The sequence below is a fragment of the Vigna unguiculata genome, chromosome 7 (genome assembly GCF_037176805.1).
Source record: "Vigna unguiculata cultivar grain cowpea cultivar isolate G323 ecotype 2 chromosome 7, ASM3717680v1, whole genome shotgun sequence".
Taxonomy (NCBI): domain Eukaryota; kingdom Viridiplantae; phylum Streptophyta; class Magnoliopsida; order Fabales; family Fabaceae; genus Vigna; species Vigna unguiculata.
In genome coordinates this window covers 2,315,831-2,342,519 of record NC_140798.1, presented here as the reverse complement: position 1 = coordinate 2,342,519, position 26,689 = coordinate 2,315,831, and the positions used below count along the sequence as shown (strand labels likewise).

Genomic DNA, 26,689 nt, shown 5'->3' with positions numbered 1-26,689 from the left:
CTCTTCTTCGTCTTCTTCTTCTTCACTTCTTCTCCATTTTCATCATCTCAAATCAAAGTCAAACATAAAACAGAGACATAATTCAACTTCCCTCACACAAACTCTCTCTTCAACCCTTTCTTCTTCTTCACTCTTTCTCAGACAAAGTTCCCTTCTTTTCTCCCTTCTATCAATAACAATTACCCCACTTTCACTTACCCCACAATCCTGCTATCTCAAATCAACCCTCTTTCTTACTCTCTCTCTCTACAACACAAACAAACAAAACACCATTCATTATGTGCAACCCGCCAACACCATGTATTTAACCATTCTTCTTCACCACTTCTGACATAAACAACTCTCTCTCTCCTTCTGTTCCTTCTCTTCGTTTCTCTGCTCTCAAATTACCAGATCCTCTCCCATTTCAAGTCTTCTCTTTCCAACACCCTTTCTCCAAATCCAACAATACTAAAAAGATTCTCTTCACACCATAATTCACACCCAATTTTCTCACTCTTCCTTATTTTCGCTGCTCACCAATTCCCACTTCCCAAGTTCCTATCTTTTCCCCACCCCATAATCGAAAACCTCCAGAATCACCTTCTGCCCCATCTGGGTGCATCTCATTGTTCAATTTCCGCACCCCTCTCTCTCTGGGTTCTTCGTGTTCTTATTCTGGGGATCCCTGAGAGAGGGAAATGTGGGATGTTTTCGTGGCTGGCAAGGATAGTGTCGGCATGCTTGAGACCGGTGAGGCGATATGCGCGTATGAGCAAGGATGACTTCGACGACGCCGCCGCCGCCGGCGACGTGCTCGTGTGGCACCGCGATCTCGAGAAGCACTCCTGCGGGGAGTTCTCCTTCGCCGTCGTGCAGGCCAACGAAGTGATCGAAGATCAGAGCCAGGTGGAGACCGGCGCCGACGCCGTCTTCGTCGGCATCTATGACGGACACGGCGGAGCCGAAGCCTCGCGCTTCATCAACGATCACCTCTTCCATAATCTCATGAGTCAGTCTCCTTTTCCACCTTTCTCAATTCATCAGCAACAGTAGTAATAGTGAGCGAAAGAAAATGTTTTAGGTTCTCTAATTTCATTTCACTCTGGTCAAATTTCCATATTTTCATATCGATTAATTTAGATTTTAAACTCTAAGAAAATTACGTAGATTCAGTACCCTTCTAAAATTCTTTATAGGTTTTAGACTTTGCAGGAGTAAATTTGCATTTTTTTCCAAGTCAAATTTATCAACTTGAAAGTGAAGACCTTGAACTTTGTTGAATAAAAAATATGGAGACTGAAAACACAGGTTTCCATGAAAATTGAGAAAATAGATTAATGGATGTGAGGTAATTCTAGTTTGATGAGTGATGTTGAGATCAAGTGATTTAGTGCTTGATTGGAGAGTTTTGTAGCGTTTAGTAGTTGATTATCAGTCATGCTGGATGGGTTAGCGTAGAGGATATTCTTTTATTTTGTACTAAAAAAATAAGGTTATGGGTTTGTTTTGGGGTGATGTGTGGTTGATTTGGGGGAGGGTTGATCAATGTTGATATTTTGGACCTTTTTGGTTGCTTTAGATTTTGGGTCTTTTTGGTGTTATTTGGATGGACCTTTGGTTTGGCTTATGTGTTTCTGGCTGGCCAGTTCTGTTGTTGGTTTGTAAGTTTTTTGCGGCTACCAGAAACTGAGGAAAATTCAAATTGCTTTCAGAAGAATAGATAGGAATAGGTGGTGGGGTTTATTATTTTTTTTCTTTTTGGTTTTTGAGTGGTGTTCTTTGGATGGAAATCATTATTGAATTTGGATGTGTATGTATTGTACATATCCTAGAAAGGATAGATGAATTTTGTTCTTAAAAATTTGAACCTTTTAGCTTATCATGCAGTTCTTCCTCAATATTAACTTGGTTTTGTGAAAGCGATAATTTTCCTCTTTTACATCAGTCAATCATATGCCTTTTTTTTTTTTCCTTCTTTTGATTAAATACAGTTTTATATTTATGGTTTGCTTTGTTGTGGGAGTGGTAAGGGAGAAGAGGGAAAATCTGTAATGAAGATTAGGTTACTCATACAATCAAGGCACACACTTGACCAAGAAGACCCCTACCTTAGTTTGTCATTTGAAATTAGTATGATTTTTTTACTTTTGTAATTTTGAGTGCTTGGAGTAGGTAACATGATGTTTCTCTTCAAAAAGTTTGAAAATTTGAAAACGTAGTATGGTAGGATTAAGGTCGGCATGCAAATTATTGATTTGCCTGCGAATTCTGGATCCATATGGTTTATGAAATTCCATATTCTCAGTTTTTATTTGCTCATCTCTTCCTTTTTCTTTTCACATATAAATTGATAGCTTCAGACTCAGTTAAAATATGTAGACACTTTTTCTGTCTCACAGGATGCGTATATTTTTATTAATCTGCAACTTTTTTCCCAGTTCTTATTTATTTTGCGAATATGCTTGATACTGCATTGATTCAGGAAGTTGTGTAAGTTTTATGCTGAATCTTATTGCAGGGGTTGCTCAAGAAAATGGTTCTATCACCGAAGATATTATCAGGAATGCTGTTTCTGCTACTGAGGATGGGTTTCTGACTCTTGTTCGAAGGAGTTATGGAATAAAGCCATTGATAGCAGCAATGGGGTCCTGTTGCCTGGTTGGTGTTATCTGGAAAGGAACACTATATATTGCGAATCTCGGAGACTCTCGAGCTGTAATTGGTTCTGTAGGTAGGTCAAACAAGATCATCGCTGAACAGTTGACGAAAGAACACAATGCAAGCAAAGAGGAGGTTAGACGAGAACTCAGGTCTTTGCATCCAGAAGATTCACAAATTGTAGTTATGAAGCAAGGAACATGGCGCATTAAAGGCATCATCCAGGTTTTCTTTTCTCGTTCCAAAGAAATTTCTGTTAATGATGGTTTATGTTGTTGTTGCTGCTCATACTGTTCTGTTTTTGCCTCTCTTTCTGTGTGTAATATCATTTCCCCTTCTGTCTATAAACTGTTGTGGCTTCAATGGAATCAGTTTTCTTCTTCTTAAGGTGTATATGGCTCTATATTTGGTTTCATACCCTTTTCTTCGTTTACACAAAATCATATTTTTGCAAGAACTTGTTTACAGTTCTTTTATGACAAGTGTTTTGGTAGAACTTGCGAAAACATTTATGATCTGTGTCTATAAGCTGTTTTTAGCTTATTTCAACAAGCCCTCTTGGCCTTTTGCTGCTACATTAAATTCTGATTCAGTTTCTATTCTTTCATTTTCTTATGTAATGTGATGCCTACTGTGCTGGTTGTGGTTGCTCATTGTAACTTAAGTTTTCTTGTCCACCCACAATTGAGATCAGGTATCCAGATCTATAGGAGATGCATATTTGAAGCGGCCGGAGTTCTCGTTCGACCCGTCATTCCCACGGTTCCATCTGCCGGAACCTATCCGCCGGCCGGTGCTAACCGCAGAACCATCCATATGTTCAAGAGTCTTACGACCTAATGATAAGTTTGTTATCTTTGCATCTGATGGACTTTGGGAGCACTTGACAAACCAGGAAGCTGCTGAGATTGTTCATAACAATCCACGAACAGTAAGATGCTTTTTTTTTTGTTTCCTTCAACCATCTCTTCACTAGTATATGAGAAAAGCCATTAAGCTTTTGTCTTTGTTCATAACAATCCAAGAACACCTTCTCTAACACACTGTTGAAAACCACCAGGGGATTGCAAGAAGGCTTCTTATGGCAGCTTTGAATGAGGCAGCTAGGAAAAGGGAAATGAGATATAAAGATCTTCAGAAGATTGGAAAGGGGATTAGGCGTTTCTTCCATGATGATATCACAGTGGTTGTTGTCTTCATTGACCATGAAATGGGTGGCAAGAAGGTTACAGTTCCTGAGTTGTCCATCAAAGGCTTTATTGACACAGTTGGACCATCAAATTTTAGAAGTTTGCGGGGTTTGGAATGATCACAACAATCACACACTTCCTTTCTGCTACATTCTCCAAAAAAGGAAGCTAAAAGAAATTCAATACTTCATTAGACATTTTTGCAGCATCTAATTGTTGTTTATCTTAAACATTTATTCTCACTTAACTTCTACGTTTTAAACTATACTCTGTCTATTGGAAACATGTTTGCTGGTGATAAATTAGGGAAACCATGCTTCTCTCATGCTTTTTCTTTTTTTTTTTTCTCTGGATTGCTGGTGGTACACTTTGCAGTGTGATTGTTTTTATACCCTCATACCTTGTTTGATCGAATGATCTCTATAGCCTAGAGTGTAGTTTTAAGTGCGTATTTGGATTAGAGATTCAATTTTTCTAGAATTAATCTTATGTTTACATCGAAAGTTAATACATCAAATGGCTGTTTCTATTTCTTTTTCAAATTTTGGATGTGATTTTTGAGTAGTGTTAATAACTCGCCTTTTGCACTTTTGGGATTGATTTGAATCATGCAGTTCCAGTTCCAAACTATAGTTGTATTGTTTGATTTAGAGTAAGATGCATTTGCTTTTACATTTACTTTTTTGATAAATTGATTTAAGTAATTTCCTTTCCTAGCATTGATAAGTAAAGATGAATCTAAATTTAATGTTTGATTAAGATTTAAAATTTGAAGTTTGGGAAGCTGTGGTCACAGTGACATTACAGATGGTAATTTTGGCAGAGTTCTAAACTTCAATTTAATCAGAAAATATGTTCAAAAGAAACTATCACATCCAAAAAATTACCATACTTTTAACTTTTATCTCATTTACAAAATTTGAGTCTTTAAATTAGAGTTTTTTTAAAATGTGAGCGTTAAGTTTAGAACTTTTCTTTAACCATTTCGATAAATATATTCCAATAAATTCATACAAAAGAAAGTATTAATCAATTAAAATAAGACGCGTATCAGTGTATTATTTATTATTTAATAGTAGACATTTACTTATATTTTAAATAACATTATCTATTAAAGTAAATTAGTTGTTAAAACTTATTACTTGGTAAATAATTTTTAATAGAATACACAATTAGTCAATTTAACTTAGAGTCATTTGATTATATATGGCTATTAATTAATATATTAGTAATAAATATTGCTTATGTTTTGAATAATATATAATATATTTTCCATTAAAATAAAATGGTACGACGATGTGACAATTAGATTTTGATTTATACGAAACTTCATAAAATTGATCTATTTCGTATGATCTTTCAATTTAATGGCAGGTTGTTTAATTTCACATTCTACACTGTTCCTATCTGATTAGACTTGAACAATACATGTGTATGATAAATTTATTAAGTAGTGTAAGTACAAAAGTTTAACACTTGGCTCAATTGAATATTTTTATAATTAAATATATAGAAAACTTTAATTAATACTAACAAGACTCAGTGACAATGAATTTATAGATGATTAAGCTAAACTTCGCATTTGTTCTTTCTGTTAACGTCAGTAAGTAATTAATTATTCATTTTTGAGGTTGTTTGGTCTGCTTTTGCTATTTCTGGGAAGTTACTTTGTGCTAGTCTTGGGTTCTTATCCACCCAATTAGGCTTATTTTTCAATTTATCTTTCGTAATACCAATTTTCCTTTTAGACTTTGTTGTCTTCTTACAACCAAATTCAGATCACAATCTCTTATCCTGTTTGGTTGGTGATCTTCTTTCTCTAATTCTTATACGTGGCAAGTTGTTATTCTTCTATATAGCTTTATTGTGTGACTGAGATGGTGGAAAATCATGCTGCTCATATGATCCATTTTTAAATTTCTTCAACTGCAGGAAAAAATTAACACTAACATAATGGTAAATGCTTTATTATGATATCACATGCAAAGTTGGCAAAATATCAATTATTATGATGAAAGATTGGCCCGTGAACAACAAGGACTCTTCGTTCACAGAACAATAAATCAAGAACATACTACTATTCTAATCAAAATACTTAGGACCATTTGATTCAACCAAATCAAATCAATGACAATACACAGCTCTTCTACTACAAAATGGCAATGAAAGGAAGAAAAAAAACAAAAAAGAATCTTATATATATATTATCATGCTTTGCTTTAATGCTCTTATCCAAAATATCGAAAAAGGAAAACACAAAAACATGGTCAAAAAATGGTAAAGAATAGAAAACGAAACTTCCTCAACCAGTATATGGTAATTCAGGAGTATGGATTATATATTAAAGTTTCCTGGACTCTCTGCATCTTTAGAAGCATTTCCTGTGGACGATTGAGGGGCCTGATTCATCATATTCTGCCTTTGCAATCCACATCTGTTCTCAAGAAAGAAAGAGATACCATGAATACTTGAAATTGTAATCAGAAAAAGAATAAGATCAGTACTAAGATTGTGTTTACAACTTCTTTTGGTTCTTTGCTTAATATGGAGAAGTTGAACCAAACACAGTTATAAAAAGAATACAGAGAATAAAAGTATTTTCTTTATGAAAAAACCAAAAGGAGCTTTTACAAAAGTTAATTAGAAAAGCTTCTTCTTTCAAGGAAGAACAAAGAAGTTGTTCCATTACCATACAAGTACATTGGTTTCTCATCCATTTTTATTTAAACCAGTTTCCTTTCCCTTTAACTGAGTTATGTTGGTTTTTTCTGTTTTTCTTTTCCCTTAACTACATTGGTCTCTGCATATTTTCCAAATAGAATTTTCTGCGTCATCTATACAAAAGCAACACAAATTTCATTCACATGTAATTGAAGCAAAGTGCTGTACCTGTTGGAAGGTGCTGAGGGATGCCAAAATGGAGCCTCCAATCCAGACACTGTACTTCCTCTCTGGTGGTGCCACCACCTTAATCTTCATGCTGCTTGGGGCCAATGCTGTGATCTCCTTGCTCATCCTATCAGCAATGCCAGGAAACATTGTTGAACCACCACTCAACACAATGTTACCATAGAGATCCTTCCTGATGTCAACATCGCACTTCATGATGGAGTTGTATGTGGTTTCATGAATGCCAGAAGATTCCATCCCTATCATGGATGGCTGGAAGAGAACTTCAGGGCAACGGAACCTTTCAGCACCGATCGTTATCACCTGTCCATCAGGTAGCTCATAGCTCTTCTCAACAGCTGAGCTTGTTTTTGATGTCTCTAGCTCTTGCTCAAAGTCAAGAGCAATGTAGGCTAACTTCTCCTTAACATCTCTCACAATTTCTCTCTCAGCAGTAGTGGTGAAAGAGTAGCCACGCTCGGTTAAGATTTTCATGAGGGCATCAGTCAGATCACGCCCTGCAAGATCCAAACGCAGGATTGCATGTGGCAAGGAATACCCTTCATAGATTGGAACTGTGTGGCTCACACCGTCACCAGAGTCCAGAACAATACCTGTGTGAAAAAGCATAAAAAGTTAAAAACCATTTTTTGCAAACTATTTTAATGTCAACGAAGTCCCTCAGATCTCATAGTCTCAACTAACATTCATGTCAAACTGCACTAGTAATGAAATCATAAAACGTATGACATCATTGATTCCCACAAACTTTACCAGAAACCAAGAAAAGGAAGAGCAGATACAGAAGAATGTTTACCAGTTGTACGACCACTAGCATAAAGGGAAAGCACTGCCTGGATGGCAACATACATAGCTGGAGTGTTGAAGGTCTCAAACATAATCTGTGTCATTTTCTCTCTGTTGGCCTTGGGATTGAGTGGTGCTTCTGTGAGGAGAACAGGGTGCTCTTCTGGGGCCACACGTAACTCATTGTAGAAAGTGTGATGCCAGATCTTTTCCATATCATCCCAGTTGTTAACTATGCCATGCTCAATTGGGTATTTCAGAGTCAAAATACCTCTCTTGGATTGAGCCTCATCACCAACATAAGCATCCTTTTGTCCCATTCCAACCATCACACCAGTGTGACGCGGACGACCCACAATGCTAGGGAACACAGCCCTTGGAGCATCATCTCCAGCAAATCCAGCCTGCAAAATTTAACATAAATCAACACCAAAACAGAAAGATCATTAACAACCAAAACCCGTTAATCAGAGTTTCAGAAAAGGTCTGCAATCGCCATTTCAGTTGCACTATCTGCAGTTTTTCACATGATGCCGTGACAATTGCACAAACATTTAGTCTGCAATTTCTCACAGCATTAACATGACGAAAGTGCAACTATGACCGCAATTCAAACCTTGCCTATAAGAAAGATCAAAGAGGAACACACACTAATCGATCCATATTTATATATATACCTTGACCATTCCAGTTCCATTATCACAAACAAGAGGTTGGATATCCTCACCATCTGCCATCTTTTATTGATTGCTGCAAAACGCACCAAACATTACAAAAACTCTCATAAAACAATGAAACAGAAACAAGAACGATTCATGTGTCTCCCTAAGATACAATGTAAGATCTGGGGTTATTATACGTGTCACATGATGATAAAGATCAGTAAAAAACATAACAATTCATGATCATCACACCCAAAAAATGCTGCATTTTCAACATGATCAGAGTCTCACATAAAAAGTATCAAGGTAATGAGTGTAGAAGGAGTGCAAATTGTTACGAGATTAATTGTCACCTTCGAAGAATTGATGATGGAATGTTTGAAATAAGGATAGAAGAAAGTGGAGAATGTGTTGTTATGAGTACCTTAGAATTTCCGAAATGAAGGAAGCTACGTGTACGTGACTTCTGTGTTGCGCTTTCTATTTTTAAGGAACGTGCTTTTGTGTGGCTGAGGTATCAGCAGTAGTGTGGTTTAAAAAAGGAAAGTTGTGCCAAATGAAATGCGACTCAAATGAACCGCAAATGTCATATAGGAAGATCCTGACCGTCCCTTTCCTTTCCGATCATCTCATCCTCGCGCGTCACGTTTATTGTTGGAAATAGCTGGCACCTTTTCTCACATCAAATACATAAAATTATTATTGACTTTAATTTTTCTAAACCAGCCCCTAATCTAAATTATTCACAATTTATTTGGATCGGGAAAAAATAACATTAAATTTAAATTAGAAAAAAAATTGAATTATTTTTTATTTTTTAAAGATAAATTTTACCTTAACAAGAAATAGAATTTTTTTTATAGTTTGATTCTCTACATTTACACCATAAAAAATGTACAAAAAATTAAGACATTCTTTCTAATAAAAGGGCATTTTTTGTCTGAAAATAGTAAAGTGATTCCTCTTAAATTATTTTCTCCCAAGAAGTGGGAGCTATTCCCTTTCTCTCTTTTACTTTTCCCTACCATTCAATTCTATGAGATCTTCATTTTCTTTTCATTTATTGTATTTAAAAGAATGGCTGAATTATGCAATGACAAAGTTTTACTGCACTAACATAAATTAAATTTACTGTGTACAATAATGTCTTAGTTTTTACAATAAATATTTAAAAAAGGACAGTTTAAGACCTTGTATACCAAAAAATACAATTTTTTTTTTAAAAGATTGGATATAAAAAATGAAAATAGTTTCAGAAAATATTTCAGATGCAGATGAATGATTGAAAAGAATAATATAGATAAATTCCCTTTCCTTAAGAACTTTATTTAGACATTAATGGTATGCTTTAAAGGTGACAGGTCTGCAAAAGATCATAAGCTCTGCTGGATACTGTACTAATTGATTAAAAAGATGTGGTAGGGATGATGGAATCAAAAAAAAAAAAAATATATATATATATATATATATATATATATATATATATATATATATATATTATGTGTGTATGTATATGTGTATGATACGTGATTGAGTTATTAAATGTAAGTTTTTAAACATTAAGAAAATCTTATATATTTAATTAAGATTATAAGGATTTTCTTTGGAGGACATCTGATACTATGCCATTGAGATCTCAAAATACTAAAAAGAATTGTATAGTATCTAAGCAGATACAAATTTTAATAAATTATTTTATTGATTGAAATTTTATGGATTTTGTGCAATATTTTATTTGTATGTATGTATATTATTTCATAAAACATTATCGTTTAAATATACGAGATCTTCTTATGGTAAACTTTTCTTAATCTTAATCATGGTAAAGATAGAATTTCTCTTTAGACGTTTTCACAATGAAGTATTTTATTACTATTATTTTTTTATAATTATTTTTTTTTAGCTATAGCAACATCTTTATTTATAAATAATTATATTATTTATTTTGTATGAATTAATTATGTTTTTAAACTTTAAACTATAACATGATTTTGAAATTCATTTTGTTCGAAAATTTGATTTGATTTGGTTTGGTTTTATATAAAAAATAAATAAATGGATAGAACTATTATCAATTACCTTAAATTTTTATACTTAAGAAACGGTATTATTATGAATTACCACTATTTTGAAGGGTCGATGAGTTTGGAATTTCCATTATTAGTTGTTTTGTTTGAGAGAGGAAGTGGTTTTTGTCTATTTTGAAGGGTTGATGAGTTTTGAATTTTCATTGTTAGTTTTATTTGGTGGGGAGAGGCCAACTCACCACTGAGTTAACAGATGTGAGATTGAAACACTAAGGTTGTTCCCACCCACTCTTCGTTGTTCATGACGTGCATTGCATTACTCTCTAGGGTTAGGTGTCACACATTTTTATGTCTACATATTCCATTCCAAGTTCTTAGAAAATCAATTTATTAACTTCAACTTTAATCTCTTCTTTATTCAAGTTTTATTCATTTAATAAAATCGAGTTAATTTTAAAAAGTTAAAGTGTAAATAAAAAAATATTAAAGATCTAGTGTAAAAACAAAAATAAATAAAAAAAATCATAAAAATAGTGACTAAGGATGAAATTTCATAATATAATATAGACTTATATACTATTTTTATCCTTGTTTTGGTTAAGTTTATTTAATGTAATCCATTTTTTTTCATGTTCAACAAGATATTAATTTTTGTCAATTTAATTTTTTTCTATAATTACGTTTAAATAGTTAATAAGAGATGAACCATGTGTATCATGTGTCAATTCATGATTTTTTATTTTTTTTAATTTATAAAAGTTATTTAAGTGTCAAGTCAGTATTGTATCACGTGACCATATCAATATCATATATCAAATCATTGTCAATGTCAAATATCAAATCAATATAAGAAGTGTCATGTGTTAGTATCATGCCGTGTTATATTTAATTAAGTTCCAAATTTCATTAATTTTATTCGATTCAATTTCAAATTTTTTTCAAAATAAACAATTTTGTCTCTCTCCAAATATAACCAATGTTTTTATCTAAATGTTATACCAAATGTGTTGAGCTAAGTTTTCATTATATTATCTAGAAAACAAATATTACTTATTGCATTACTAAAAATAATTATAAATATAAATAATTATTTTATCCTTTTTATAGCACAAAATAAGTTTACTTATATTATTTTATTCTATTTCTTCAACTTATTTCGTATTAAAAATAAAAATAGTTTCATCTTCACATATTGACGAAACATTTAATAAAAAACAACTAATAAAACAAAGGTATAGAATAAATTATTTATAAAAATTGAAGAAATTCAAAACGTATAATTAAAAATATTATAAAAATATAAATTTTGATAATGCATTTCACTATGTTATAAATATTATGCTATACTCAAATGTTTATTAAAAAATGTAAATTTTAATAAAAAATTCAATATAAAAACTATATAAAAATTAAATTTAGATATAGATAAAATTGTTTAATTTAAAAGAAATTAAAATTGAATTAAACAAAACTAAGGAGAATTGAGATCGAATGGAATAAAATTGACCTGAAACTAAATTAAATATAAAATACGTTACATTAATACTAATAACTTTTACTTGATAGAATACTAACCTAACACGTGCACAATTTTTGAAAAATTAAAATTAAAATAACAAAATTAGAAAAAGTCACGAACTACCTTGTGTTAGACATATTTCATTCGTTTAATTATTTTTAAAAATTTGAATACCGTTATTTAAAAGGATCATATTCATTAAAATTGACAAAAATCGTAACTTTATTAAACACAAAAAGAAAAAAAAAAAACGAGAACACATCGAAAAAATTTGACCAAAAGGGAGAAAATAGTATTTAAGCATAAATTTATTTCTCTTCATTCATTATTCTAGACTAGTCCAATACAAAGAACATGTCATGAGTCTTATTTTGGTTGTTATAAAAGTATTACTTTATTGCTGAAATTGTCAAATTTTGATATCATTTGACCATTGAAACTAATATTTTCATCTTTCTGGGCGAATATCGTAGGTTTGATGAAATAAATTACAAAATATTTTAGGTTTAATATCTAATTTAGTTCTCTAATTTTAATTGAATTTTTAATTTTTTTTTAATCTTTAATTTGTTTAATTTAATCTTTCAATCTCTTAAAAATATTCAATTCAGTCATTTTTGTTAAATTGACGTTAACGTCGTATCTCTAGAGTACCACGTGTCATATTATTGTCACCTGACATAACTTGTTTTCAATTTAGTCCTCTTATTTATAATTTTGATCCAATTTGGTTCTCTTTCCTCTCCAAATGAAACAATTTGTTCTCTCTCAAATTTGAGACCAAATTAGTTATTAAACTTAATTATAACTTATATATACATTTATATATACATGTTAAATTTTTTTAAAAAATTCATATATCAAACACTCCATTTAAATATTTAAATTATTTTATTTTTACATTTTTATATAAAAATAATCCCTATTTAAACTTTTAATATTTTAAAAATATTAAAAAATATAAATATAATGGGACACTTATCACATTCAAACTATTTGTCACATTAAACCTTTAAAAATTACAAATATCATATTACAATAGGTATAATTAGTTGTATAGTACCCAGTTTGGTGCTGGAGTTTCTAATTGGTATCCGGTTTAAAAAAAGTGTCAATTGCGTACCCAAATTAGTTTAAGTGCACCAATTGAGTCCATACCGTTAAATATTCCCAAACGGCGTTAGGAAGTGGTGAGGTGGCAGTGCAGAAGGGATACATGTCAAATAATAATAGATGACTGGTTGAAATTATAATTGTACAGTGTTCCACATGATATTTATATTTAAAGAAGATTGGCCCTCATTTTTCATTATCTTCTTCCTCTCCTATGTTCTGCCCTAATCCAGTTTCTTCTTCATCAATATCCGGACAGTTTGTTGTGCCCTAATTCAGTTTGTTCTTCCTCTCGTTTTCTATGTTTTTGTTTTTATTTTGTAAGCAGCGGAGTAGTGGCAATGATGTATTTAAAGGGTGCAATTACTTTTGTATTCACCTTATCAGCCAACTCCTCTTCACCATCCCCAACACAAACATCTTCATTAGCCACTCCATCCTCGCACTCAACAACAACCTGTTCTCCAATATTCCCAACTTCACAAAAATCAACCCTAACATCAAAACCCTAATCACTAAATTAAAGAAAAACACAATACCAACCTTTCGTTATCAATGGTCCGTAAGTCGCTCTCAAGTCTCCACTTCAGTGTTCAAAAGTCGCCTTCAATTTCTCCACCACTTCGCGAAGAATCCTCCACTCCCCTGCGTCACCTTTCCCCAATTTCACGTTTTTATCACATGCTTCTGCGACTTCTTTTTTAACTTCGTCCCCTTTTTTTTTTATTTTCGTTCTTTTATTTTTAAAATTTTTCATTACAAGACACATTTAATTTTCTTCCCCAGCTTTCCACGTCATTAAAAATTAATCTCCACGTGTTCCAAATTTAATTCACAGACCAACCAGTATCAGTCAACGTTAACCTTTCTAACGGCGTCAACTTAAATGCACTCAATTGGTGCACTTAAACTAATTTGAGTACGTAATTGACACTTTTTTTAAATCGGGTACCAATTAGAAACTCCAGCACCAAACTGAGTACTATACGACTAATTTACAATAATATGATACGTGACACACGTAACATTATACGAATACGAGATTAATATCAATTTAACAAAAATGACTACATTAAATATTTTTAAGAAATTAAAAAACTAAATTGATCAAATAAAAAAATTAAGAATCTTCTTAAAAATTCAAGAGGACAAAATTAGATATTAAACCCATATTTTAAAAAGAGGACACAAAATGATAGGAACTATTGGGTGAGTGCGAGAAATACCCATAACACTGGTTTTTTTCTCATAATTTGCTCCCAAAACACTCTTGGGCATGATTCATTCTCTTAGTAAGAATCAATGGTCTTTTTCTTTTCCCTTTTATTGTTCACAGTTTCAAGATTTTGAGAAAAAATGAACAAGACCAACTTCGCCAGACTCTTTCATTCCACTAATCACTTGCAACGCAAAGCTCACACCTTTTGGGAATCCGTCAGTCCCATGAACTGCACCTTGTCTAGTTCAACATCAGTTTTTCACAATTTTTTTTTTCTAACGTCCTTTTGCTTGCAGAGATGCAACGATCACTCGAGAAGATTCGGAAGACTTCGTGCCAAACAAACACTGCTCCGCGATGTCAATGCTTACGCGCAATTCATGTTTCAGGTTAGTGTTGCTCAGTACATTTAGGTGTGTTTTCAAGTTCTCATCAAAACACTATTCACGGAAAAAAATTGATTTTTATTGGGTATATGTTAAGGTTCAAACAAAAGTAATTAAGGGGCAACTATATTTTTCACCATTAACTACGTTTAGAGAGACTTTTCCACTGAGATTGAGAAAAAAAGAATGAAATCAATTTCTCCACAAAGTAAAATTAGCCTACACATGAGCTATTTGTAGAAGTTATTTCCTGTTGACTTCTCCAAAATCTAATTTTAACTTATTTATAGAGTAATTTTAGCATGAGGAGAAGATGGTTTATTTTTTCCTTCTTTTTCCTTGAAGTGCTTGCGGGAAAGTTTCCTCCAAACATGCTCATTGTTCTAATTGATTATTTCCATCTCTTCTTAACTTTTTTCCCACTCACAAAGTTTTTATCCATTTCGAATTCCAACACTAGCTTTCATTTTGCCATTCCCTATTCCATTTATCGAGGTATCTTTATCCACAGAAACCATACAGTCTAGGAAAAGATCATGCCAGAATTTAACTTGATCACCGCACCTTAGCTTCCTAATTTTTTTCTCAGATTTATTTTAAAGACGGAACATAGGGAAAGTTCCTTAGATGCCATAGGTGTTGTTCTCTGATTAAAATTTGAGTGTCGTCTTGGTAACCTGTGGTAGTGAGGTCCACATTTAAATTAAGAGTTAGTTTCTGAGGTGAAACTTCAATTATAATTGTGAAAAAAAAACAGCAAAAACACCTAAAGAGCTGCATCTAAGTTTTTGTCCTTTGTTTTATGTTATAACTCTGCGATGACAACATTTCCATTGTGAACAGAATTTATAGCAAACTTAATTGTGCCAATATAACTGCTTTTGCATTTGTCCAATCTGGACTATAACCTTTTATTGCCTATTTTCAGATATATGTTTTGTTAACTGTTTGTTCACTATGTTTTGTAGTGAATCCATACAGTTTTCTAGTGTTGGTAATTTTGGATAAAGTTTGTATTCATATACACCCCCCAGTATGGTGATATTGAGAATTCCTTAGTATCATTATTTTTATGGTTCTTTTTAATAATGAACTCTTTTGGCCCTAGTTTTAGATGATTCCCTTATATGCTCTCTTTCCTGATTTTGTTACTTGTAAGATGTTGCATCTAATGCTTTCTTTTCTTCCATGTCTTAGAGTTGGAAAGAAGATGTTGATGAGGATGATTCTTCTCCCAGTCAAGGCTCGTCATGGTTCAGAAAACACTCTGGAAGGCACAGGAATGGCAATCAAAGAGCAAAACATCGATTCAGAAGTAAGGACGCTTGACATAGTTATGCTGTAATAGTGTATGACTACCTTGCAATACTGTCTCTCTTGATTAGAGTTTGTTAAATAATTTCTTCTTGAAATCTTCTAACTGCATCTTGGCTAGAAAACTTTCACATCTACTTGAGCAGGATGGGTGGATTTAACTTGTAGATATTATGCTGTTTTGGTCTTAACTTTTTCATAAGCCTTCTTAAATATGTCACTTTCTATTTTTTTATTTGTAGCGCAATGAAGGTCTCAGATTCTGAATTCATATATTTTAAGGCTCTCCTCATTGAAGTTTGTTAGATTATTTCTGGCTAATCTTCTAAATGCATCTTGTCTGCAAAGCTTTCATTGCTCAAATAGGATTTGTTGGCCTAACTGGTTGAGATCATGTAGTTGTTTTGGTTTGAATAAGCTTTCTTGAATGTGCTACGCCATGTTTATTATTTTTTGTGGCAAGAAGATTCTGGTTATTATAGGGTTTGTTCAGGATTTATATTTCAAGGCTCTATTGGTTAGAGTTTGTTAGAGGGTTTCTTCTGGGAATTCTTGTAATTACATTTTGTGTTGAAACTTTTCATGCCATGTTGGGAAGGATCGGTGGACTTAACTAGTACAGATCATGTAGCTGTTTTGGTTTAACTTGCATCACAACAAGTTTTCTTAAATAAGCCACAATGTCTTTTTTTTTTTTGTAGTGCATAGAAGATTCTGGATATTAATGGGCGTGTTCTAGATTCATGTTTCAAAAACCTTGATGTCTTTCAGGAGGTCATGAATTTTGCAAAGATGATTTTGATGTTGAGACTGGTTTTCACTCTGCTTTTGGTGGCAATAGATCTTTCTATTGGTCCTTTATAAATGAGGAAAATCCTCAGAGGAGGTCAGGAGGTTTTTATAATAACAGGAAATCTCAGAAGTGGAGACATCAAAGTGAAAATGAATATGGCAAATCAACCAAAGCAGAGTCAGATTGTTCACATTCAGATTTAGTTTCATATAGATTAGCCCTTGGATTGAGTGCTTCTGGCCCTCTGAGACTTGAAGATGTGAAAAATGCGTGAGTTCTTTTCTGCTTTCTCTTTAATGTGTTTTCTGAGTTCTTTTGCATTTTCTGTTCAATGTGATTCTAAACACCCTTATGAAAACAGGTACCGGATATCTGCTTTAAAGTGGCATCCAGATCGTCATCATGGCGTTTCTAAGGTATGGCCAGGCTCTAATGGCTGAGTAATTCTTGCTTTTTTGTTCTTTTCCTATTGAACAATTTCTGTCTTAGATGTTAAGTTGAGCTTACTAATTATTTTAGTTATTATGCATGTTGATAGGTTATAGCAGAGGAAAAGTTCAAGCATTGCAGTGCTGCTTATCAATCTTTGTGTGATAAACTGACCTTGTATTAGGGAGTAATTACTTGTTTACTCTTTTTTCATTCAAAGAGGGAGAAGTCAAACTGTAATATCAAACAGTTTACAATAACTTGTACACATTGTTCAACCAACTAAGCTAAACTCTTTTGCTACACTACACCCTTGTCGATCTTACCAATGAATAAATGCTCATATCACCAATTTAGCACTAGACCACTTCCATTCCTTTTCATCAATATATGTATGTGCTTACTGAAGGAGTGAAGTGCGATATTCTTCTCCAACATAGTTTCAATTCTTCATTCATATATGTCTTCTGATTTTCTTTCAATAAATGTAAAGAATTTAACTATGCCTTCTTTCTGGAGTTGCAAACTTTCCCTTTTAAGAAACTGGTTAGAAATTTCACTTCTCAATCATAAAATTTGCGAAAGAGACTTAGGTTTAGGAAAGAGGAACTACTGCAATTGTTTAGGACTTTAATACCATGTTAGAAAATGGACTTTAAGTCTAATTCAACCTCACAAAATCGACTTGTAAGGTGAGGTTTGCACCCTATTTATATATTATGAAATTGCCTTATCTTTAGTCGATGTGGGACTTTCAACACAACTATTTGGCAGAAATTAGCTATGCTTTCTTTTTGTGTGTGGAGTAGCCATAATCATGCCTCTTTAGGAGTAAAATTCATAAGCCAGAAACATTTTTGGCAGAAATTATGGCAATTTTACCTAAGTTAACTAACATTCTTTTTGTTGATTTTTGGTTTCTTAGAAAATCAACCAGAAAGGAGTTACATTACACATGATACATGCCATAGTTGGTCATTATCATTGTAGTTGAGTTGTCAGCACAGTCTTTTTCTACCATCTGAAAATAATACAGGTTATTTATTATTGAAAGAAACCTGTCATTTTAAGAAGAAAAATATAGAAATGTCACTTGTGGCTTAAAACAAGCCAACAGATTGCTTGAGCCATTTTAAAATATTGATTGATCTTAACAAGGATCGATAATAGGACTAGAAAGTGTCCTTGGTGAATAAATCTTTCTTGGGTGAAAATATTCTCAAAATTAGACTTTTCTCACTTGAATTGATCATTTACTGTTCTTAGGAATTAATAGGTTGAACATAAAAGAGGTTTTCACATCTCATGTGTTTTGAATTTTGATTATATCATAACAATTTAGTCAACAATTGGGTAAGAGAGAGACAAGAAACTTATCTCAATCTGCCTTCTATTCATCCTTGTAAAACTAGGATTGTATTTTACTAGATAAATTTGTTTTTTGTATAACTAAAAGTTCTAATGAATAATTTATTGAAATAAATAAATGGTAATTTAAAGTAAGTAAACATACTAAAATATATAAAATGAATCTTGAAATTATAAAAATAATTTAAATTACTGTATAAAATTAATTTTAAGTATTTTGATAATTTCTAAATAAGAAACATTGACATTTAGTTAAGAGCTAAAAGAGAAGAAATTGAATATAAACCATTTAAACGTTCGGATAAGAGTATAAAACTAAGAAAAATTTGAAAATATTTTAAAAAGTGATTTTTTCTTTGAAAATTTGAAATTAGCGAGTAAATGCGACCTTTAAAAGTGAGAAAAAAAATATGAAAAATGAGACACATAATTAGAAAGCTTGATTTTAATTTATAGGAATATTAAAATAAATAGATAAATAACGGGACTTAAATTTATTTTTGGTCTTTATAATTGTGTACGTGTAACTTTACTTCCCGCCAAAACAAATAATTCTACGTTTAGTTTTTCAATTTTTAAGATTTAGTTAGTCTATGCTAATCCTTTTTTCAATTTCTAATAAAAAATTGTCAAGATCATAAATGAGGAAAATATTAGTTAATTGTTAAAAATGTTAACATTAATATTTAATAATAAATTTTAACATTATTATTAAAATATTATATTGACATTTTTAATAACAATTAGATAACATATTATACTAGATAAAATTATTTTAATTTATAAATTTAGATACCAAATGTGTATTAAAATTTTATCTCTATTAAAATTATTTTGAAGATGATAGACAATAACTATAGAAATGTTGGAAAACACACAAATCAATAACAAGGTAACGTTTTGATAATTATGTTTATTTTACCTAAAAAATTATAAACATGTATAAAATACCAATTATAAGTGAATCGATTATATACTTAACTACAATAAAATATTTATATAAATATTTTACTATATTTAGGTATATAATTAATTATTTTAAAATATAATTGATTATATTTTAATGTAATTGATTTTTAATATTTTTATTTTTATTGTAGTAGGATAAATATGAAAAATAAATTTAATTAACTTAATATTTGGAATTCTATAAAAAAGTTGATTTTTATCAATTTTATTTTGAAATATCAGTTTGTTATTTTATATTTTAAGAATACTTTTTATGTTGAATTATTTTACAAATTTAGGCCATAAATTATTTCTTAAATACATTGATGCATTGTAACATCTGTTAAATTATTTACAAATTTATTTTTTATTTTTTTCTTCGCTTACTTTTCTTTGATAATAACAATCTGAATTTGTCGCAATCGCATTTGTTGCTCCCATGTCACCGTCTGTCGGAATTGCTTCATTGCTATTGAAATTTGAGCAGCACAAATCTTCACCGTCCAAAATATGTTTCACCTAAAATCATAAAACAAAATGCAAGTTTGTCAACGGTGAAAGATGGAACTCCATGACCCTACAGTTATGCCACAACCCTAGAGGATAGCATTCCTTTTCCGTTTCTCTGTAGAATCAGTATCCTGGTTCCTCGATTCACAACGTGCTTGTTTCTTCTTCTTCATCATCTTCTTCTTCCTCTGCTCTTGTTTCTTGCCTTCCGAAACCTCGTACAAATCAAGGGTTCTTCTCTAGTGTTTCAATCTCCTTATGGATTCTTCTTCTGATCACTCTCCTTCATCATCTCTTCATTCTACTGTGAGTTACTTCAACTGTTGAATTGTAACAATCAATATTGCTATTCAGTGTTTTAGTCATATCAAATATTTGAAAAATCAATCCCTCTAATGTAGAAATTACGGCATGGATAATTATCTCTGCAAACTTTTATTATTATTTTTGCATAAGTTAATTTTAGTTTATACAATTTATGCAGAAATTTATTGGTCCTGACTAGTTTTCTTATAAACTATTTCATCCTACTAATTGATTGAACTCCAGTTGCAACCTAGTGAGGGGAAGGTTTACTTATTATACACAGCTTTGTGAGATCTTTGACAAATTTCACTTACATTTATTATTAAGTTTGATGAGTTTGTTGTATGAAGGATTTGACTGGTTGGTGGTGGTAGATAAATGAGCAAGTCTACTCTTTTATATATTATATATATAGTTTCGTTTTGGATTAACTATTGATTTTATAAGAATGCCCCTTTTCTGCAGCAGATTTTCCATCAGAAACATATCTTATACTCTCTACAAATGTCATGACCTCCTAATCCTAAGAGAGTTACTATGGTTTCCAAGAAATCTAAGGGTTTTGGTACAATTGTTTTTTAGGCCAGTAGCTTTATGAGTTTAGACACAACAATGGTGAGAGAGGAAAAGAGAGTGTTCAATATTGGTACCAAAATCCTTAAATTTCAGACGGTACAATAGAGTTTCTCCTATCTTAGTCTTATTGTCATGTTCCATTGCAATGTAGGGAGATGTTCAAAACGTTAAGTTCTGTCAATGGTGTGGTGGTCCAACGAAGCCTGGAATACCTGAAGGAGAAGAAAGATTCAGAGCCATATGTACCAGCTGTGGGAAGATTGCATATCAGAATCCAAAAATGGTAAATGCTTAAAGAATCATACCACGTTTACCTTCATGCCATATAAGAAAACCACCTTGTTTTCTCCTCAAATCTCACAATGTTTCTCATGTTATTAAAGATAGTGTTGCAATTTTCTGATGGATGGTTTGATTCTATTGTTTTAGTTGTAACTATATAGAGATTGGTACCGTTTTGTGGATTACCTAACACTCTATTCAAGTTGATTTAGTATGTATAATCCTTTTGACTGAAAGTGTTTGACAGCTAGTACTTATAAGTTATGACTTGTTATTTTAAATATAATGACTTTTACTAGATTTTTAAGGTAAATTTCATGCTTGCATTGAGAAACAGAAAATTTGGTTCTATCTTGACTAAGCATTAGTTGATCTGAGGAAGCAGATTGTTATATCAGCTTTTGGACTCTGTTTATTATGTAATGCATGAATTTAGTTCTGAAGTTGATATGGTTCATAATTAATCACGTACTAATTGTTTTAAAATGGTATGAAGTACTTCTATTTTCTGCAAAAAATATTGTACTAGTTTTATACTATTCATTCTACCACTCACTACCAGGCCTCAAGAACAACTTGTGCAAGCAAACCCTCTCTGGACAAAACTTCTAATTACTGAGGATCTCCAGATTTTAAAAGACAACAAATTTGCACCAGTCCTTTATTTTTGTGAAAATACTATTATATTATAATAGCTTAAAATATTAAAACTGTGCCTTTAATTTTAAATATTAGGAGTGCTGAGGCCAAATTTTCATGATTACAACATGCAAAACTATTAAGAGGACTCTGCTCATTACTTTTTCTTCTGATCATTACATGCATTTGGATGACAAAGTAGGTAGTCGGTTGCCTCATTGAACACGATAACAAGGTCCTCCTTTGCAAGAGGAAGATTGAACCATCTTATGGCCTATGGTAAGATTGCACTTCTATTTCTACTGGTTATTTTCATTCATTCACTTACATTCTTTGGAAACCTACTCAGAATGTGGTTTAAATGAGGAAGAATTATAGTGAACCTGAAGGAAATAGGCATACTGTTATCAAAGGGAGAAGTTGGAAGGGAATTCTGTTGTATGCCACAGAAAAATACAAAATGATAGAAGAGTAGAGTGAGACAACAAGTAATTAAGAATTAGGTTAAATATGTTTAGTCTCTAAACTTGGATGCAAAATCAGAATTTGTCCCTGTCTTAAATTTTGATACATTTTGATATCTAAACTTTAAAAATGAATTAATATAATCATTTTAATCCAATGACATTCACCTTTTTCTACTTAGATGAATTTCCATTTATCTCTTTCCTTCAGTTCAGTCTTGTAATTCGTTGTATATTCTTGATCAGCACTGGAATGTCACTGATATTGCTAATTATTGTGAAATATTACAGTACAAACACTTTTCTGCATGAACATATCATGTTTTGGTACCATACCACGTTCTTTTATCTGAAACCTATAAAAACAAAAATGCTAATGATGTTGTGTTATGTCGATTTCACGTTTTGGTGTGAAGGACACTTCCTGCTGGTTATCTGGAAATGGGAGAGTCAGCTAGGGAAGGTGCCATCAGGGAAACGAGGGAAGAAGCCAATGCTGAGGTGGAAGTGATTTCTCCCTTTGCTCAGTTAGATATTCCTTTAATTGGCCAGGTAACCAAGAATCAGCATTTATTTATTATTTCACTCCTTTTACTTGATCTTCTAATGTAGCTACAAATTTTTAGTCATGATTATGGCATGTTTGAGGCAGACTTATATAATCTTCTTAGCAAGGTTGAAGAACCCACATTTTTCACCTGGCCCAGAATCATCAGAATGCCAGCTTTTCCCTCTCAATGAAATACCTTTCAACTCTCTATCCTTTTCCTCAATGGTGGTCACTTTAAATTTGGTATGGTTCAGATGCTTTAACATTTTTTTAAGCTTCAGAGGTCTTCATTTTTTGCCTAGTAATAAAGCATCTTATGGCGTTTTCTCATGGTTGCAGTATGTTGAAGATAAAAAAGCAGGAGGAAAGCCTAAATTCCATTATGGTACCATTAACAAAAGGTATTTGTGTTTTCTGTGTAAAATATCTATCAGTTTATCTATAATATGTGAAAGCTGAAGCACCAACTATGGTATTAACATTTTAGTTACTTTATTAACATTAGTATTACTAGATCAGAGTTTTGTCATGTGTGTCATCTTTTTCTAATTTTTGTTAGGCCTGGTACCAGTGCTTCTGATATTCATGCGTATACTCTGGATCATCACATGCAGTCATGATTCGTTAGGATCTGGTGAGTTTTCTCCTGCAGATACCATTAAACAAAATTAATATTAACAAAATAATAAAAATAATTATTGACTTTTTATCATGATTGCTTCTGCTCATAAACTTCACATCTTGCAGCTCAAAGCGATTCAAATATATGATGAAGCTGTGGATTCAGGAACTCCTCATTATACAAGTCTTTCGTTGCTAGATCCTGCATTCCAGATATTTAAATACGAAAAATTCAAACATTGATGAAACTATTGGAAGATTAATGATAACAATCCCTGCTATTATATCAAGATTCCAGTTGTTAATTATCAAAAGGAATTTTTTTTTTCATTTGAATCCCAATTCTTTGTTCAGTCGGAACACCAATTTTTTCAGCTAGGTTTTCTAATATTTTGTTCTTTTATTCTATAAAATGAACAATTCTTTGATTATAAATGTAAATTTCTGAAATATAAATTTAATGTTTAATTTAAATACATTTAAATATAATTGATATAAATATTTTCTAAATATATTAATAAAAACATTAAAATTAAAAAATAAATATATAATCCAACTGTTAATAAAGATGATGTTAAAATTTTAATTTTTTAAAGGAATATTATTTAATTCAAATTTAAAAGATTAATTATTCCAACAAATTACATGATTATTTATTATTTTCAAAGCAAATTCGCTTTTTAATTGGACATATATTAAGAAAACAAGACATTTACTTCAAAAAAAATAATAAAAAAACAAATGCAATTGACAAACCCAATTCAGAATGAATATCTGGAAACCCAAATTCTGGTTGATTTTCCAGCCCTGTGGAACAAAACTGGGCCCATAATTCTCTTAAAATAAAAAATATACTACTTTTGTAAACAATCGGACAAGGCTACTACCAAAATTTGAAGAAAAAAAAATCTCAAAATAAAATGAGGAATAATCCCACATAGTTCTAAAACAAATGCTATCCTCTCACAAATATAATGTATTCAAATTTCAACAAATAAGAATCATCGGTACATGAGAAAAAAGAAAACAAAATAAAGTGAAATCGTTTCCTGAGACTAAATTAACGTGTAATTCCATGTAAACTTAAAAATTCTTTATAAAAACGAAAAGTCATTGATGATTCAATTGGTTATGTACCTTAATAATAGAGTAAAATCCGTTTTCCATCTAAGAAAAACGAAACGAAATTGAAAACTCTTTTTCTCCAAAGAAAAAAAATCAAACATGTGAAGAAAACCATCAGAAGAAGAGGATCATTGCATCAGGAAATCTCAGACGACCGTCGTGAGAAATTTTAAATCCGAATTCATCATATGGTTTTCAAGAGAAAGAAGAGGATTCAAAACTTTGAAAAGAAACAGCAACATACGCTAAAGAACAAAACAAAAACCAAAGCCGCACATCATATTTTCAAGATTGGAATGAAAGAGAAAAGTATGAAGAACGATTCACCATGGAGGGATTTAAAGGGGAGGGATTAGGGTTGGGAGGGAAACGGGAATACATAGGGTTCCTATTAACCATTATGCCCCTCGTCTTTTTAGTAAAGCCCAACTACAGTTTGGGCTGTCAGTGTTCTTATGGCCCTTAATTTTTACCCTTTCGTTCTCCTTTTTATTATGGGGTCTTTCTTCCTACACCTCCAAGCATTTCTTCTGCAACTCCAAAAAATCTAAATTTTCAAAATACCCTTTGATTATTTAAAGAAACTCACGGACATCACACCCCAAAAATACTTATGGATGTCGACTTCCGGAAGTCAAAATATATGACTTCCGAAAGTCAAAATCATCACCGGAAGTCGACTTCCATAAGTCAAAAATCAACACCGAAATCGACTTCCGGAAATCAAAAATCATTACCGGAAATCGACTTCCGGAAGTCAGAAATCATCAGCGAAAGTCGACTTCCGGAAGTCAAAAATCATCACCGAAAATCGACTTCCGGAAATCAAAACACATTACGGAAGTCGACTTCCATATATAAAAAAATTATATATTTTAATTTATTTTATTTCTTAAAACAAGTATTAAAAATTATAAAACATATAAATTTAAAAAAAATTATTTTAAAAAATAAAAAAAATAAATAATAAAAATACTAAATAAAAAATTGAAAAATAAAATTAAAAAACAACTTAAATTCAAACAATAAAACTTTAAATTTAAAAAAATGAAAAAACCAGAAGTCGGACTTCCGTACATATATCTGTACGGAAGTCAAAATCTGTGTATATACATATATATATTTTTTTCTGCTTTTAGTTAAAGTTTTATTATTTTAATTTAAACTATTTTTTAATTTTATTTATTTTATTGATATTATTATATTTATTTTATTTATATATTTAATGTATATTACTTTATATCTTATTTGAATTTTTTAATTTTGGTTAAAATTTAAATATTTAATTTTAATCAAATTTTTAAAATTTTTTCAATTATATATTTTTTAATATTTTTAAATTTAAATTTATTTTTATATAATTTATTAAAAATTTAATAAAAATATAAAATAATTAAAAAAATTATATTTGAAATAACATATATAAATAATATATAAATAATCAAATTAAAAATAAATTACATATCACTGGAATTTGATTTTTAAGAATATTCGTATTTTTTTTATTTTAAATTTGATTATTTATATATGTTATTTTAAATATCATTTTTTAATTCTTTTGTATTTTTATTACATTTTTAATAAATTATATAAAAATAAATTTAAATTTAAAAATATAAAAAAATATAAAAAAATATATAATTAAAAAAAAAAAAAATTTGATTAAAATTAAATATTTATATTTTAAACAAAATTAAAAAATTTGAATAAAATATAAAATAATATACATGAAAAATAAAAATAAAATAATTATAATAATATCAATAAAATAAGTAAAAGTAAAATAAAAATAAAAAATAATTTAAATTAAAATAATAAAACGTTTTTTAATATATATATATATATATATATATATATATATTTAAATTATTTAAAGTTTTATTATTTGAATTTAAATTATTTTTTAATTTTTTTTTTAGTATTTTTTTATTATTATTTTTTATTTTTTAAAGTAATTTTTTTAAAATTTAAATGTTTTATAATTTTGTATACATATTTTAAAAAATTAAATAAAATAAAATATATAATTTTTTTTATATACGGAAGTCGATTTTCGTAATGTTTTTTTAATTTTCGGAAGTCGATTTTCGGTTATGATTTTTGACTTCTGGAAGTCGACTTTCGGTGATGATTTTTTATTTTCGGAAGTCGATTTCCGGTGATGATTTTTTATTTCCGGGAGTCGACTTCCGGTGATGATTTTTGACTTTCGAAAGTCGACTTTCGATAATATATTTTGACTTCCGGAAGTCATATATTTTGACTTTCGAAAATTTACATAATTTTGGGGGTGTGGTGTTTGCGGAGTTTGT

General features: G+C 30.8%; 4 protein-coding genes and 1 non-coding gene across 9 annotated transcripts; 3 read left to right on the top strand and 2 right to left on the bottom strand.

The window, feature by feature from the left end:
• The first annotated feature begins 23 nt into the window (after positions 1-23).
• LOC114189680 (Protein phosphatase 2C family protein) lies at positions 24-4,155 on the top strand. 2 transcript variants are annotated; one of them, XM_028078313.2, is made up of 4 exons: positions 24-991; positions 2,501-2,865; positions 3,335-3,571; positions 3,701-4,155. In XM_028078313.2, exons 1-4 carry the CDS (start codon positions 688-690, stop codon positions 3,947-3,949), a joined length of 1,155 nt encoding a protein of 384 aa, XP_027934114.1. In that variant the 5' UTR covers positions 24-687; the 3' UTR covers positions 3,950-4,155. The 2 variants fall into 2 exon arrangements, with proteins under 2 accessions (XP_027934114.1, XP_085532349.1); XM_085676223.1 differs by lacking the exon at positions 24-991 and adding an exon at positions 1,584-2,112.
• A 1,651-nt stretch (positions 4,156-5,806) lies between these two features.
• On the bottom strand, positions 5,807-8,735 carry LOC114189681 (actin-like). 3 transcript variants are annotated; one of them, XM_028078316.2, is made up of 5 exons: positions 8,613-8,735; positions 8,204-8,276; positions 7,537-7,930; positions 6,720-7,333; positions 5,807-6,264 (listed from the first exon to the last, which is right to left on the bottom strand). In XM_028078316.2, exons 2-5 carry the CDS (start codon positions 8,261-8,263, stop codon positions 6,199-6,201), a joined length of 1,134 nt encoding a protein of 377 aa, XP_027934117.1. In that variant the 5' UTR covers positions 8,264-8,276; positions 8,613-8,735; the 3' UTR covers positions 5,807-6,198. The 3 variants fall into 3 exon arrangements, with proteins under 3 accessions (XP_027934117.1, XP_027934115.1, XP_027934116.1); XM_028078314.2 differs by having other exon boundaries at positions 8,542-8,629; XM_028078315.2 differs by lacking the exon at positions 8,613-8,735 and adding an exon at positions 8,480-8,561.
• A 5,326-nt stretch (positions 8,736-14,061) lies between these two features.
• On the top strand, positions 14,062-17,356 carry LOC114190709 (uncharacterized). Its single transcript, XM_028079690.2, has 6 exons — positions 14,062-14,281; positions 14,363-14,455; positions 15,650-15,767; positions 16,538-16,829; positions 16,921-16,975; positions 17,098-17,356. The coding sequence occupies exons 1-6, from the start codon at positions 14,204-14,206 to the stop codon at positions 17,170-17,172; spliced, it is 711 nt and encodes a 236-aa protein (XP_027935491.1). The 5' UTR covers positions 14,062-14,203; the 3' UTR covers positions 17,173-17,356.
• Positions 17,357-19,754: 2,398 nt separating this feature from the next.
• LOC114190221 (nudix hydrolase 23, chloroplastic-like) lies at positions 19,755-23,588 on the top strand. Of its 2 annotated transcripts, XM_028079020.2 has the most exons (8): positions 19,756-20,120; positions 20,848-20,979; positions 21,820-21,896; positions 22,498-22,633; positions 22,734-22,874; positions 22,971-23,032; positions 23,191-23,265; positions 23,379-23,588. In XM_028079020.2, the coding sequence occupies exons 1-7, from the start codon at positions 20,073-20,075 to the stop codon at positions 23,249-23,251; spliced, it is 657 nt and encodes a 218-aa protein (XP_027934821.1). In that variant the 5' UTR covers positions 19,756-20,072; the 3' UTR covers positions 23,252-23,265; positions 23,379-23,588. The 2 variants fall into 2 exon arrangements, with proteins under 2 accessions (XP_085531639.1, XP_027934821.1); XM_085675513.1 differs by lacking the exon at positions 21,820-21,896 and having other exon boundaries at positions 19,755-20,120.
• Positions 23,589-24,486: 898 nt separating this feature from the next.
• LOC114192854 (small nucleolar RNA Z161/Z228) lies at positions 24,487-24,572 on the bottom strand. The gene has a single exon (XR_003606173.1). It is a non-coding gene; the product is annotated as a small nucleolar RNA Z161/Z228 (small nucleolar RNA).
• Between the last annotated feature and the right edge of the window lie 2,117 nt (positions 24,573-26,689).